Source organism: Callospermophilus lateralis, chromosome 8, assembly GCF_048772815.1.
Source record: "Callospermophilus lateralis isolate mCalLat2 chromosome 8, mCalLat2.hap1, whole genome shotgun sequence".
In the NCBI taxonomy this organism is placed as follows: Eukaryota; Metazoa; Chordata; class Mammalia; order Rodentia; family Sciuridae; genus Callospermophilus; species Callospermophilus lateralis.
Genome location: NC_135312.1, coordinates 87,865,789 through 87,880,786, shown reverse-complemented (window position 1 = coordinate 87,880,786; position 14,998 = coordinate 87,865,789). Strand labels below are relative to the sequence as shown.

Below are 14,998 nucleotides of genomic sequence, written 5' to 3'. Positions count from 1 at the left end.
GGTTAAAAACAAAACAAAATATTTGTGATTATTTGGGTACCACTCAGAGATAATCCATCAGGTCTGTTGAGGGATTATAAATCATTCATACATACCTTCTCACTTCATTTTTATATTTCTTTATAATAGTATGAGATTTTTAGATTTTATAGTAGTTTATCACTTCTAAAATAAAAATTCTTTCAAATTAAAAATAAATACAACATCAGAAAAGTAGATTTCATGAGGATCATTGTAAGAAGAGAAAATGTATGGCATTTCTTACTGTTATCAGATGTGTTTATAAAAGGGGCAATACCCTAAAATTCTCTAAAAGGTGAACATCAAATTGAACTTACATTTATATGATATTCCATAATTAGTGACTTAGTTTTTATTTTGCCAAATTAACATCTAAATATATTGCATTTTATAAAGTAAAAAAAAATGCTAATTTTATTTTGCATTGTATAGACATAGCAATGGAACTTTCTGGAATGAGGTGAATACATGTTTAATAACATATGGCAGTGATGCTAAAATCATCTAACTTTATGCAACTCAGTGGAAAATCTGCTGTCCTCTAGAGAAATTTGCTAGGCAGCTGAGACAATTGCTTGAAAATATTGATTAAGAACAGTGTTGCTAATTTTTTCAGTTGGCCACTGTAAAAAAATCCAGATAATCTATATGAGATAAAGTTTTACATTTATCATTTAATTATTTAAAAACATTAAAAATCTCTAGATGATGAAAGCTGGTCTATTTCCTAATTATCCTTCAGAAGGGTTTTTCCCCCCTGTCCCTTCCCCTTTCTTTAGAATGTTTTTTTAACTTTCTTTACTTTCTTTAAAGTGTTGATTAATTGAGGCCGCTATGTCTGCATTGTTGATTATTGATGGTTGTCAATGATTTTAGGAAAAGGGAAGAACATAGTTTTTTGAATCATAGCTTTTTCTTTCTACTTCTCTGAGTCAGCCAGTCACTTTCTTTACAGGTGCCCTAACATGCTCCATGGCAAACTGTCAGTATGGCTGCGATGTTGTTAAAGGGCAAGTCCGGTGCCAGTGCCCCTCCCCAGGTCTGCAGCTGGCTCCTGACGGGAGGACCTGTGTGGGTAAGTTGTAACATCAAACATCTTTATCATCAGCTTCTGTAGGATAGAGAAAGGAAGTGGAAGGTAATAGAATTAGGAAAGCATGCAGTTACTTATATCAGGTAATTAGCTATAGACCAGAAGGTATCAGATGTCTCAAAAGAGGACCCCACTGTGTGAATACACCTGGAAGCCTTGTTTCCCCAAAAGGGAGGGACCAAAGGAAGATTTGGGCAGGGGGATTCATGTGTACAAAGACACTGAGGTTCAAGGGAGCATAGTGTTCAGGAAAACAAGAAGAACTCTGTATTTCTAGAATATGAGAGGCAAGGAGAGGTAATGAAGTGATAAAGCAGACAAGGTAGAAGGGGCTGGATTATACATGTTGCAACATGGGGTTTAGATATTTTCCTGGAAAATTAAGATGGCAATGTATAATTTTGCATTAATCTGGGCTTTGGTTCCCAGCCTGGCTCTGCCACATGCTAGGTATGTAACCTCAGTTGGCAAGATACTTTTGTTCTTTGAGCCTAGGTCTCCTTATCTTTAAAAGGAGAATAATGCTATGTAGAACCAATGTGAGGATTGAACAAGATCATGTATACAAAAACTTTATCGAGGACCTAGCATGTGGTGAAGACACTGTGCTAAGTGCTGGATGTACAGTAATGGGCAGAGAAGACAAGATTTTGAGACTTATAAGATGGGCATTCTAGTAGGGAAGTCAGAGAAGAAACCCATGATAAAATTATAGACCATGCTAAATGTTAACATGAAATACTAAGAAAGAAAAAAATAGAAAGTGTCTGTATTAGAAAATAATGGTAAGGAAAATCCCCACAGTAAGACATGGGCCATTAGCCATGTGAAGAATGTGCCAAGAGGTGAAAATTTTGCTGGGTACTGCAGTGAGAGGTTGGCCTGTGAGGTTTTTAAATAAAGGAGTCTTTGTGGCTAAGTGCAGAGTGTGAGTGTGCAGGGTGTGGCTTGGGATGCAGCCAGTGAGGTAGGTGAGAGCTATTGATTGCAGAGCCTTCAAGGTTATAAGATGAAATGTGGATTTAATTCGAAAAACAAGTAAACAATGATGCAATCTTATGTTTTACTGAAGTCATTTTGACTGTGCAGTAGGAAATGCTTTGGAGAAGGGAAAGATGGGCAGTGAAAACACCAAATTGGAGACTTTCCTAACAGTCTAACGTAGAAGATGGTAGGTTGGGATAGGGTAGTGGTGGTGGTAAACAGGTTCCAATAAAGTTTTCAGAGGTAGAATTATCTGGACATGATGATTTTGGACTTAAGGGAAAGAGGATTGTCACGAATGATTCATGTTTCTACTTCAAGCAACTGGGTAGTCACAGTGCAGTATGTGTATAGGGTATGAGAAAAAAACAGCTTGATTTAGGAGGATGAACTGAAATTTGGAGATGTTGAATTTATGTTGCCTGTGGTGGCAGCCAGCTGGATACCACTTATGATGAGCTGCTGTGTGCCAGGTAACAGTTTGTAGTCAGTCATTTATTTTAAAGCCCGCTCCATCTGAACATGCCTAAAATGCAATTAACTTATGTTTCTAGATGTCGATGAATGTGCTACTGGAAGAGTCTCCTGCCCTAGATTTAGACAGTGTGTCAATACTTTTGGGAGTTACATCTGCAAGTGTCATAAAGGCTTTGACCTCATGTACATTGGAGGCAAATACCAATGTCACGGTAATGAAACTCAACCATCGCTTTGCGTTCTTTCTTTCTATAGTAATGTAGGGGATTTTAATTGTGGTGATGGTTAAATATCAGGGACAGGGAAAGGTATTGGCATTAAATTAAGCAAACCAACTAACATCCAGTTCAACCTCTAGTAGTTCCAGTATATGTACTTTATTTCTTCTGTTTATTTGCTTGTTTTACATGGTCCTTCACATTGCAAAAAAGAAAAAAAAAATTTGAAGTTGGATATATTTTGCATGTTATCATATTTGTCTGCTAGATAAACTGCTTCTTCTCCTACCTCCTGATGCAGATATAGATGAATGCTCCCTTGGTCAGCATCAGTGCAGTGGCTTTGCTCGATGTTACAACATACGTGGGTCCTACAAGTGTAAATGTAAAGATGGATACCATGGTGATGGACTCACTTGTGTCTGTGAGTAACACTTGTCTTCCAGCTCTAAATTCCCCCAGGAAATACATGATCCTACAAAGACCATTGCTAGGGAAGATAAGGGACATAATTAGTTACCAAAATCATATAATTTAGTAATACTGGTCTGTGCTTTCCACAAACAATAAAATCACATGCTCATGTATTTTTAAAAATTAAAAGTCAGTAATATATCCTAACATTTAAAACATCAGAGGTTTTTTTTTTTTTTTTTTTTACTAAAATCTCTAAATAACTTCTATTTACCTAGGAAAAAGAATCTACAGAGTTCTTGGGAATTTGTTAAAATCAGAAACAAAGTAGGTCATGGTATTGTACTCCTGTGATCCCAGCTACTCACAAAGCTGAGGCAAGGAGGATCAGAAGTTCAAGATCAATCTGGGCAACTTAGCAAGACCCTGTCTCAAAGTGAAAAATAAAAAGGACTCAACTCAATGACACAGTGCCCCTAGGTTCAATTCCTAGTAATTAATTAAAAATAAAAATCAGAAATAATTATTTGTCATTAGTATTAAATTGTGAAGATAATGTGAATATATTCCACATTTTTGTCCCTCTATTTTACACCTCTAACCTCTACTATAAAAAAAAGAATTTCCATATTTATTTTCTCTAAAATCAGAACTATTTTTCTTTTAAAAAATTACAAGCTGTATTTGGAGTTGTAGGTACATTGCAGATAAATATGAAAAATAAATATATAAAACTTTCTCTAAGATGAAAGTTTTACAAACCAAAGGCATAATTTAGCATACATTTCATGCAACATTAGATAATATTTAAAATTTCCTGAGTGAAATATTTACTAAAAACCCTGGGGCATAAAATCAAGGGATTAGAGGATTTTTGAGGGGTCATGCAGTCATTCCTAGTCTGGGCTTTATCATTCCAGGCAGATTGAATATTGATATTTTTGGTGAAGATTATCAAGGGTAAAGCTTACTCAGATGATCTTTGTAACCTCTGAAAATTTCTTTTTTAGACAGAAGTTGTATAAATTAGTAAGGGAAAGGAAAGTATATTATAAAACCATATGTAGAACATCTAATCAAATTGTTTTGTTTTTACATGAATTGAATTTATATAAAGAGTAGATGAGAAAAGTATCAGTCTTTAGACAATTCTAAACAGTTGTATGATATGCATGTAGCACTGGACACCTAACATCAGACTCTCTACATTTCTCATATTGGAAAAAAACTTATGTCTCTGCATATTTTAAAAAAAAACCTCTCATCACCTCTTTACAAATATTTGAAACTTTTTGTGTTCAAATAATACATATTCATTATAGAAATATCATTATATTTTTTGCATACATACATACACACACACACACATTTGTACATGCATTTGTTATTTGGAAAGTAGTATAACTTACAGTAAGGAATAATCTAAACATACAAAATGAAACTATTTTGTGTGAGAGTTCCCACTAGGAATTGAACCCAGGGCCTTACACATGTTAGGTAAGCTCTGTGCCACTGAACTGTATATCAGCCCCATGTGTATCTATTTTTTTTTTTTTAATTTTGGTGTTTTACTTGTTAGAAATGGTTATATACTAATTTAAATATTTTGACTCTTTCAGATATCCCCAAAGTCATGATTGAGCCTTCAGGTCCAATTCATGTACCAAAGGGAAATGGTACCATTTTAAAGGGTGATGGAGGAGATAATAATTGGATTCCTGATGTCAGAAGTACTAGGTGGCCTCTGAAGACACCATATATTCCTCCTGTCATTACCAACAGGCCTACTTCTAAGCCAACAACAAGACCTACACCAAAGCCAATACCACAGCCCACTCCTCCACCACCACCCCTGCCAACAGAGTTCAGAACACCTCCACCTCCACCCACCCCAGAAAGGCCACCTCCCAGACTGACAACTGCAGAACCAGCTACGAGTACATCTGCAAGAGGAGTTACAGTTGACAACAGGATACAGACAGATCCTCAGAAACCCAGAGGGGATGTATTCAGTAAGTCACATAAATGTTACCACTTTCTTAAAAGACATTCATAGGCCATGTCTTAAGAATAAACTAATAAAAAGAACTAACTGTAGAAAGTCTTATATTCCTATTGATAAATATTATCAAGAGATATGTAAAGAGTCAGTATAATCAGGCAAATAGGAAGGAATGTGTGTAAAACTGGAAAGACTGTCACTAAGTCATATGGCTGACTATATCTTGTACCTAGTATGGGGATTCCCTTATAGTCAGATTTACTTAAAAGCTTTGAAATGGGAACTTATTATATCCCATGCCATTTAACTTTTTTTAGTAATATTTTTTAGTTGTTGATGGACCTTTATTTATTTATTTAATGTGGTACTGAGAATCAAACCCAGTGCCTCATGGATGCTAGGCAAGCACACTACCACTGAGCCATAACCCCAGCCCACCCCGCGCCTGCCGCATGCCATTTAAACTTTTAATCTCACTGTTTGTCCATTCATTCAGTAGGCATTTTTTAATGCCCTTTAGAGTGCCAGGACATGTATTAAGCATTGGGTTTGCAAAGATAAATCAGAAAAGGTTACAGTCTGTTGGGAAAGACAGTGGTCCAGGAGGTAACTGTGGTGTTATGTTAGTGATAGAGATTTGTATACATTATGGAAGTAGAGAAAAGGGGTACTTAGTTAAATTTTGGATACAGAGCATTCAGGAAAGGTTTCCTGAGTGAGAGGGGACCAAAGGAGTGAGAATAGAATGCATTATATTTAATGGAGACAGCACAGCAAAGGCATGAGAGGAGGAAACATCCTGACCTGTAAAACCTGCCAATAAACTGGAGTGTCACATGAAGGAGACATGGGGAGGCGGACAGCTACCCCTTGTATTTGCTAAAAACTGGTGATTGGCTCTGGACTGGAGCCAGATTATATTCAAGACTCCCAGCTTTTAACTAGGTAAAGGGTGGTACCACCTCTGGAAATAGAAGTCACGGGAAGAGAAGTGAGTTTTGAAGAGAAAAGGTGGTTCTCTTATTGCAAGACCAAAGTCCACATGCGTTTATCTGTTTCTGTATTTATCCATCTGTCCTGTTTGGCTTTGCTTGTTTTTAACTATCTTTTCATCCACTCCTCCTCCCGCGCCTCTTCTTTATGCATTACCAGTTTCCTTTTTTTTTTTTTTCCATCCCCCAGGACAGAATCAAACTTTGTGCCTTTTATCAGGTGAATAGAATACTTATCTTGGCAATGTTTTTTAAAGGACAAAATTTAAGGGTTTTTTTTTTTTTTTTTGAGTTTATATGACTCAATTTTTTTTTCTTTAGGTCATTATTAGATCATTTGAAGACAGATTGAGATTTTCTGATTTTATTGTGATTGTGTGTGTGTGGGTAATCAGTGTAATCTTCAGGAAAATTAGATGGTAGCTTTCAAAATGAACATTTTTGTATGAGCATATCTGTTTATGTTTGATTTACATATTTTAAAAAATTTCTTCTTCCTGTCTGTGCTTTCTCTCTTCTCTACTCTTCTGTTTTTTATATATCTTAGTGATTATTTACATTACTCTTCTACCTTAAGATAAGAGTCATTAATAATTGCAGTTCACTCTAATAAATACAGTCTAACACAGATACCATTTTTCTGAACATTTCTTCTAATATTTTCACTTATTAAAAGTCTTTCTTTCCATTACTCCTCTTCATGACTACACACATGTGAGTTAAAAATAAATAAAAACAACATTGATGTTTGCCATTAGACTTTAGCAGGATAAAGTTGGGGAAATGCAGAGTTCCAGTGATGCCTGAAAGTACTCATTGCAAGAGAGTGCAATCGTAAAGACATGCTCTGGGACTTGGTTACCTTGATCCTGTGCCAAGGCTGTTGCATGCCACAGATAGCATTGCTGCCTGCAGATATGGCTGTCGAAAATTAGATTCCACTCACTTCATCTTCAGCAATAGCTGCTGGTTCACTTTAGCACAGAGAATATTTTGGACCCTTTTTTACTTGCTGCCTTGTGGTTGTAGCATATATTCTGAATGAGAAAATGATTCCAAGTTTTCAATTCAGAAAAAAAAAATGACTAATGTCTATTCACTATGAAAACAGAAAGGGACCTAAGCACTAGTTTAGTTCAGTACTATTCATTCATTGAATATTTTCTTTACTTTTTAAATAAAACTTTTTAAAATATCCTGTTCTTTACAGGTCTCAGAAAAGAATTTGGCTGTTTTCATTTCATGAATTTTTAGAATTATGACTATAATTTAACAGTCTTCCTCCAAATTTTCTCATACTTCAATTGTATATTTCTTTACATAGAAAGGCAATTTTTAATGGGAGGGGCTGTGAAATAGAGGTTTTCTTTATAGTGTGTTGGTGTGTGTGTATGTGTGCATTGCCCCCTTGAGAAAAAATGTGAATATATTCTAAAAACCAAGGAAGAAAAACATTATAAGAATACATCTCCAGGGCTGGGGTTGCGGCTCAGTGGCAAAGCGCTTGCCTTGCCCATGTGAGGCACCGGGTTCCTTCCATAGCACCACATAAAAATAAATAAACAAAATAAAGATATCGTGTCCATGTATAACTAAAAATTATTTTTAAAAAAAAGAAAAAGAAAACATCTCCGGTCTCGATTTCTCCTCAAACTTTTGACTTGTACATTCTAAGGAACCTTTCATATGCTTGAACTAGCTAGATTTCACTTGTGGATTCTGATAGTCTTACCCAAATGATTAGGATCAGGATCTTTCTCTTATTCTAATACGGCATAATATAGCCATTAAAAGGAAACATTCTGTGGAAAATCCCCAGTGTACTTTTAAATTGTAAATATCATGTTAAGAAATGGCAAAAGGCACAGGATTGGAACTGAGGTGTTTTTAGCAACTTCAAAGGATAGATCACATTGACTCAGAAGAGACCTACTTTGAATTCAGGCTTCTTTAGTTTTGGATTATGTGACTTTGAACAGTTACTATGCTGTCCATCTCTGCTTTCTCATCTGTAAAATGGGGGCCATACCCAGGCCTGCCTTCTCTTAGAATGGTTTCAAGGATCACAGGTAATACAAGTAAAAATTCTTTGAATGACAAATTACTATGAAATGGAAACAATTATTTACTTATTGTAAATAACCATGATGGGAAGAATTTAAATAATATATAACTAAGGAAATCCTCTTTCATGGGTGCTATGAAATACTAAGCACATATTTTTAAAAATAGATCTACGGTTTTTGGGTTAATGTGATTAGAAGAAAATCAGCATATTTGCAGGGCTGATCCTTTAGGCATGATTTGAGCAGCATTGAAGTTCTCTCCAAAGCATGAAATTCTTGTATTTTCATTAGTGGGACAGACAGTGCTTCTCAAAATGTGTTAAAGTATTTTCTCTGAAATATTATGCAGTTGTATGCCCCAAAAAACTTCTTAGGTCAAATACATTTGAGAAATCCTAGGTTTAGCCAAGTTAAATTAGCTTAAGACTTCTTAAAACTTTAATTGCCATTTCTTAATGCTAAGGTTATTGTTAAATCTCTAGGAGAGGGTTAATATAAGCAGTATTTCCCAAATAAATTTAACCATGCGATTATTCAACTCTTGGAATTAGAGTTCATTACATCCAACTTCAGTTCAATCTGGGCTGAACTAATTCGTATAGAGATAATTCTTCACAAAACCCAATAGCCCTTGCTAATTAGCTCTCAATGTGTGACTTTTGAGACTAATGGGTTGATCTGGGATTCTGGAGCAGTCAAAATCTGTGGCAGAAATTGATGTTACCTAGGGAGAACAGAGAGATGCTAGGTAGAAAAGCAGATTTAAGTGATAGGATGCCTGTATAAATACCAGAAATGTGCTATAGGGGATTGCTAGAAAGTTGGAGACTAGGCACCACAGACAAAAATCTGGTGTCAGAAGAGGTAGGAAGGAGCTATTTTGGACTAAAAAAAATCAGACAGCTTTTAAGCAGAACTTGAAGTAAAGGAAGGTAGGGGGGAAATGCGTACTGGCCTAGCATTACAATAAATGAAAAATTATGTGACTTAATGATGTCTTTTGGAAAACATTTAGTAACTTGAGAAAATTCCCATGTTATAAAAATAAATGTTAAATGAAAAAAAGATTACAAAAGAGTATATACCCACTTGACCCCTGTAAGATATAAAATTCAAGTCTACATTTGCCTGTATGTCTATAAAGTCTGTTAAAAAAAAAAAAAGACCAAAATAGTAACCGTGGACATGTTTTGGGTGATTTTCATTATATTCTTGTCGTCATCATCATGAAATAATTTTTGAAGTTTTCATTCCCATCCTCATAGATAACAGTGGTTTGTTATAACAATGATTCCTTAGGCAAAGGATCAGTGGTAATATAATCTCCCTCTCCCCAGCAGGAGAGTGAGATATGTGTTGTGAAAAGGTATTCCTGGGGAATTCTTATTCTTATTCATGTTAATTTTATTTTGGACATTCTGCCTTTAAAATTTTTATTAAAGTTTTCATTAACTTATAATTTTAAGCTTTCAAAAATTTTTTTACAATTGAGTCTGTCAGAAATGTTCTATTTTAGCTAGGAGACTCAGATTACTATGAGGAATATTGTATCAAGAAGCAAGTAGATTTTTTTTCCCCTTAAAAAAGTGTTTACAGAAGTCCATTTGAACCAGAATAAGTAGTATCCTTACTTAAGATGTAGATTCCTAATCCCTTCAGCAGATTTACTCAGGCTTTCTAGGGAAAGAATTTCTCAGGCTTTAACTAATATATCAATCTCATGGGAATCTTGTTAAAATGAAGACTGACTCAGTAGGCCTGGGATAGGACCCATGACTGCATTTCCATCAAGCTTATAAGTAAATGCTGCTGATCTGCAGAACAAACTTTGGGTAATGGGTTCTCTAAACCATAATGGCAGCTCAAACCCACAGAACCATGTTTTAGATAGAGACAGAATTAGCCAGATGTAGGGTGTTGTGCCTTTGGATATGAGGTATGCCCCTAAAGCTCCTGTTGATACAGGAATATTCAGAGGTAAAATTATTTCATTATGAGAGCTGTAAACTAATCAGTCCATCCTACTTTGAATGAACTGACTGGCGGGTAACTGTTGGCAGGTGGGCCATGACTGGAGGAGGTGGGTCACTAGGGACGTGCCCTAGAAAAGATTATCTTCCCCGAGGCCCACATCCCACTTCCCTGCAACCATGAGAGGAGCAACTTCCCTCCACTGCCATTTCCCTGTGATATTCAGCCTCATCTTGGACCCAGAGCAATGAAGTCAGCAGTCTGTGAACCTCTGAAACCAAAATAAGCTTTGTCTCCTCTAAGTTGTTCTTATCTAGTGTTTTGGTCAAAGCAACAAAGAAGCTAACTTAAACAGCATGTATGTATCTGTATGGTGCACAATAAAGAGGAAAGTTAAGGAAAAATGCATTCTGATCTAGCAATATAACAAATGAAAAAATGTGACTTAAATATGTTTTCATAAAGTGTTTTTATATGTAATATAGATGCACGATTATAGACGGTTGTGTAATTAATATGTTTTCAGGTGCTCTTGTGAGTGTCCATACCAGAAGAACTAGCCTCATTGTTGCTGTGTTGTAATAAAACATGAGAATGTGTTGAAATTCCAAGTGCCAAGCAGTCAGAAGAAAATTGTTTCTTGTTTTACTGATTGCTGCATGCTGTCCTGAGGGTTTTTTCCCTTGTTTCTCTTCTACAGATTTTAAACCCTGTGGCTAGTTTGATCCCATTGTTCTTAGTCTTGGAAATATTATGGTCTCTTTTTTCTGGTTCTCTGTGGTGATGAGTAAAAAGATTGTTTCTACCGAAGGGTGAAAAGGTCTTCAAACCAGTTTGTTCTCTAGTAAACAGTAAGGCCTACTGAGACCCTGAGATGCTTGACGTCTCCTTCAAGATTAAATTTCTGCTAGTGTTTTGAAGGAGTGGGTTGTTGGTGCTTTTAGGTCAGGATCTGGTGTTGTGAATTCTGAAAGTTTTCAAGATTTTTGATTTATATTTTAATTGACTCCTATGGTGGCTAGTAAAGAAGAAAAAATTGTTCTCTCCAGAAAGTATAAATTGAGTTCTTGGTGAATGTGACCAGAGTCAGAAATCAGATTTCTTTTTTTAAAGTGGCATGCACATTTGTCTATAGAGTTATAATTAAAAGTACCATAGCAACTCTGTGATTTGGATCATGTTACTACATTTTCCTATGCCTTTGTTTTCTCATCTATAAGGGATAATAGCAGTATATACCTCAATGAGTGGTTGTGTGCGTTAGATGGGAAGGTGCATGTAAAACTCTTGCAGTAGTGCCTGGCACATAAGAACTGCATACATATTAACTATTACCAGAACTATTGATATTGAATCCATTTGTATGGTAATGATAGCATTTCCTAATCAATTCATAAAAAGACAATCTTATGTTGTATTCTAGTTCTGAGTTCATATTTTTTCATACGTTTTTATTATGGTTCATTACCATTTTAATGTTATTTTTGGCTAACAGTATCTTTGTGAAACAAATTTATTCGCAAGTACTAGCTATTATGTGAATAGAGAAAATGAAATAGAAATTTGCTAACTTGTATTTCCCTTGCTTATTGCCAAATAATCTGAATAGTTGTTTCATTTAGGTATTTGTAGCACCAGGTTACACAGTTGCTAAAAGAAAAACAGCACCTTACCTCAACTTCATTACTGTGAAAACAATGTTAGTTGCCTTTCTCAGAGATGAATCTGCACTTGGGAAACTTACATGATGGGTCTGGTGAATATCAAAAATCAAAGCTTCCTTTCTTCCCTATAATAGATTCTTTTGGCAAGCGTGTCAACAACTGACCCTTAGAATAGATGGACTTCAGCTCTCTCCACTGCCCCACTACCCCATCCCCCAAGTTTTTGTGCTGTACTCAAAGTAACCCTTAGGAGAGTTTACTTTAACACCCGTGTTGAGGTTTGTAGGACTCAGTCCTGGTGAGCCTAACTCTCGGGGTTTCCTTTGGCTTAGAAGAGGGAAGGAGGACAAACCCTGTCCAATTTTCTCTCGATCTTGAAAAGTGTTACCATCCTTAGGGCATGCTTCAGAAAAGAACCATCACTTAAGTATTTGTTCTGGGATTTCTCAAACAGTGCCTCAGAGTTGTTATGAAACTTTATAATAAAGTCACTATAATACATAAAGAAGCAAGAGGTGTGTCACAAAGATTGGGCTCCTGATTGAGTAGCTCTGTCTGTGTTTTACCTTATACCATAGGTTTAATTTTTTCCAGTTCTGCTCTTTACGCTCAGCCTGGGTGTCTTTTGAACTCTAGATTCTTCCTGTGGGATGAAAGTGTTGGCAAGCTAAAATCTTATTTATGTGAGGCAGCAACCTTTTTTGTTTATTGCTAGTAATCAATAGATAGCTAAATTTTTTTTTCTCTAATGTGGTTAAGGAAATTGCAGGAACTTATTTCTTACTGCATATGTTCTGCATCTGAAGTGAGAGCAGGGGAGGGAGAGAGGGAAAGGAGGGACTGCCTCATAAAATCCCTGTCATTTATCCCCCCTCCAGTCTCTAGGTTTTTCCACCAGAAAGAGCCTTCAGAATATAAGGATAGTTACATAAGTACCTTTGCTTTCAATGAACTAAACCCTGAAGCATACAAAGAATTCAAGGCGGTGTTATCTTTTAATCTTTTTGTCCAACAACAAATGCCAGAACTGGCCTGGGTAATGTCCTGCAAACCACCTTAGAATAGAAACTGAATTTGCAAACTTACCTTCAATAAGTAATGTTTATAGTTTGCTATATTGACTCTTTGCAAGCAGTTTAGCAGTAAATGATATGTACAATATTTACAGTTACTTCTGTGTACTTACTCTCAGTGTTTTCTGGGTAAAAATATACAGTTGACTATTTGAGAAACCTCATTTAGGGACATGTGTTATATATTAATATTATCACATCTCCAGAGAAAATGTAATTCATAAGAATTGCTTGTACACAGCACAATTCACAATAGCAAAACTGTGGAACCAACCTAGATGCCCTTCAGTAGATGAACAGATTAAAAAAAAGGTGACATATATATACAATGGAATATTACTCAGCAATAAAAGAGAATAAAATCATGGCATTTGCAGGTAAATGGATGGAGTTGGAGAAGATAATGCTAAGTGAAATTAGTCAATCCCCCCAAAAAAACAAATGCTGAATGTTCTCTCGGCTATAAGGAGGCTGATTCATAGTGGGGTAGGGAGGGGGAACATGGGAGGAATAGATGAACTCTAGATAGGGCAGAGGGGTGGGAGGGGAAGGGAGTGGGCAGGGGGTTAGCAATGATGGTGGAATGTGATGGATGTCATTATCCAAAGTACATGTATGAAGACACGAATGGATGTGAATATACTTTGTATACAACCAGAAAGGAGGGGGAAAAAAGATATTTACAGGGAAAAAAAGAAAAAAGAAATTGCTTGTACAGAGTTTCTGACAGGAAGTACTATTTCTTTTTGTGGCTACTTCCTTCTACTGGCCCCAGGGCTTTGCAACCATTATGAAAAAGTCCTGTGCCCCTGAGCCCAGTCCAACCAAGCTTATGTCCTGCTGTGTGCTTGTTTCAGGACCTGTGTGTTCCCTTCCCCTTAGTTATGCAGAAGTTTGTAAGAAGCAACCATTGAGAATATTTTTTGGTGAATAAAACATTGACCAAATGGCAGGATAATGTTTAGGAAATTGTTAAAAGCATGTGAACATTCTTTAGCTTATGTTATTTTAGTGTTGAATGCCTTGTGACACCCACTCTCACCTTCTCCCTGTTCACTCTCCGAATGAGGATTTTAACATGCAAACCTGATCTTGTTAGGCCTCTCTTAGAACTCTTCAGAGGCTTCCAGTTTCTGCCAGAATAAAGTCCAAAATATTAACAAGGCTGAAAAAGGTCCTGCAGAGTCGCCTGCCTCTCAAATTTCATGTGGTGCCCTCTTCCCACAGCCTGCCTTTCCAGGTCTGTAAGCTCTGCAGCTACTCTGATGCTCTGCCTTTCCATCCTCCAGGGCCTACGCTCACAGTAACTCATCCTTCATGTCTTAGTGTAAACGTCACTTCTTAGAGAAGATTTTTATGAGATCTCTCCTCCCTGGACTAGCTAAACCAGCCCTCCACTTGCCACACTTGTCTTCTGCTTCTCTTTAAAGAATTACCTGGGGAAATTGTTGAAGGTCTGTCTTCACCTCTAGAACGTAAGTCTCATGAAGGCAAGAGTCGGTTCGTTGCTTCACAACTAGCTTTTAGCCTGTCACCTCCTCCCCAGTTCATTTTCTTGACTGATTGCATAACTGAGTAGATGAGCCAAGTGCCGTGCTGCACACCTATAATCCCAGTGGCTCGGGAGGATGAGACAGGAGGATTGTGAGTTCAGCCTCAGCAATAGCAAGGCACTAAGCCACTCAGTGAGACCCTGTCTCTACATACAATATAAAATAGGGCTGGGGATGTGACTCAGTGGTCGTGTACCCCTGAGTTCAATCCTGGGTACCAAAAAAAAAAAAAAAAAAAAAAAAAAGAAGGAGAGAGAGAGAGAGTAGACAAAATGGAGGGAGGGAAGATGGATAGAGGACTTGTGTTGATAGTGGAAAGATAGGTAGAGGACTTGTGTTGCTAGCATTTCTCTTATCCTTTTTTAAAAATCTAGTTATACCATTCTAAGCATTGATAGTCCAACTATAGAGAGAATATCAGATACATTTTTTATCAAATATGTGTTGTTCTTATAAATTGAATATTAGTC

General features: G+C 36.5%; 1 protein-coding gene across 2 annotated transcripts in view; it reads left to right on the top strand.

Moving 5' to 3' along the window:
• Window positions 1–14,998, top strand: part of Npnt (nephronectin) — a 68,852-nt gene that overhangs the window by 40,382 nt on the left and 13,472 nt on the right. For both annotated transcript variants that reach the window (XM_076864502.2, XM_076864503.2), the window contains 4 exons: window positions 977–1,096; window positions 2,653–2,787; window positions 3,095–3,217; window positions 4,827–5,219. In XM_076864502.2, coding sequence (XP_076720617.2) covers window positions 977–1,096; window positions 2,653–2,787; window positions 3,095–3,217; window positions 4,827–5,219 — 771 coding nt within the window. The remainder of the gene's footprint in view (window positions 1–976; window positions 1,097–2,652; window positions 2,788–3,094; window positions 3,218–4,826; window positions 5,220–14,998) is intronic.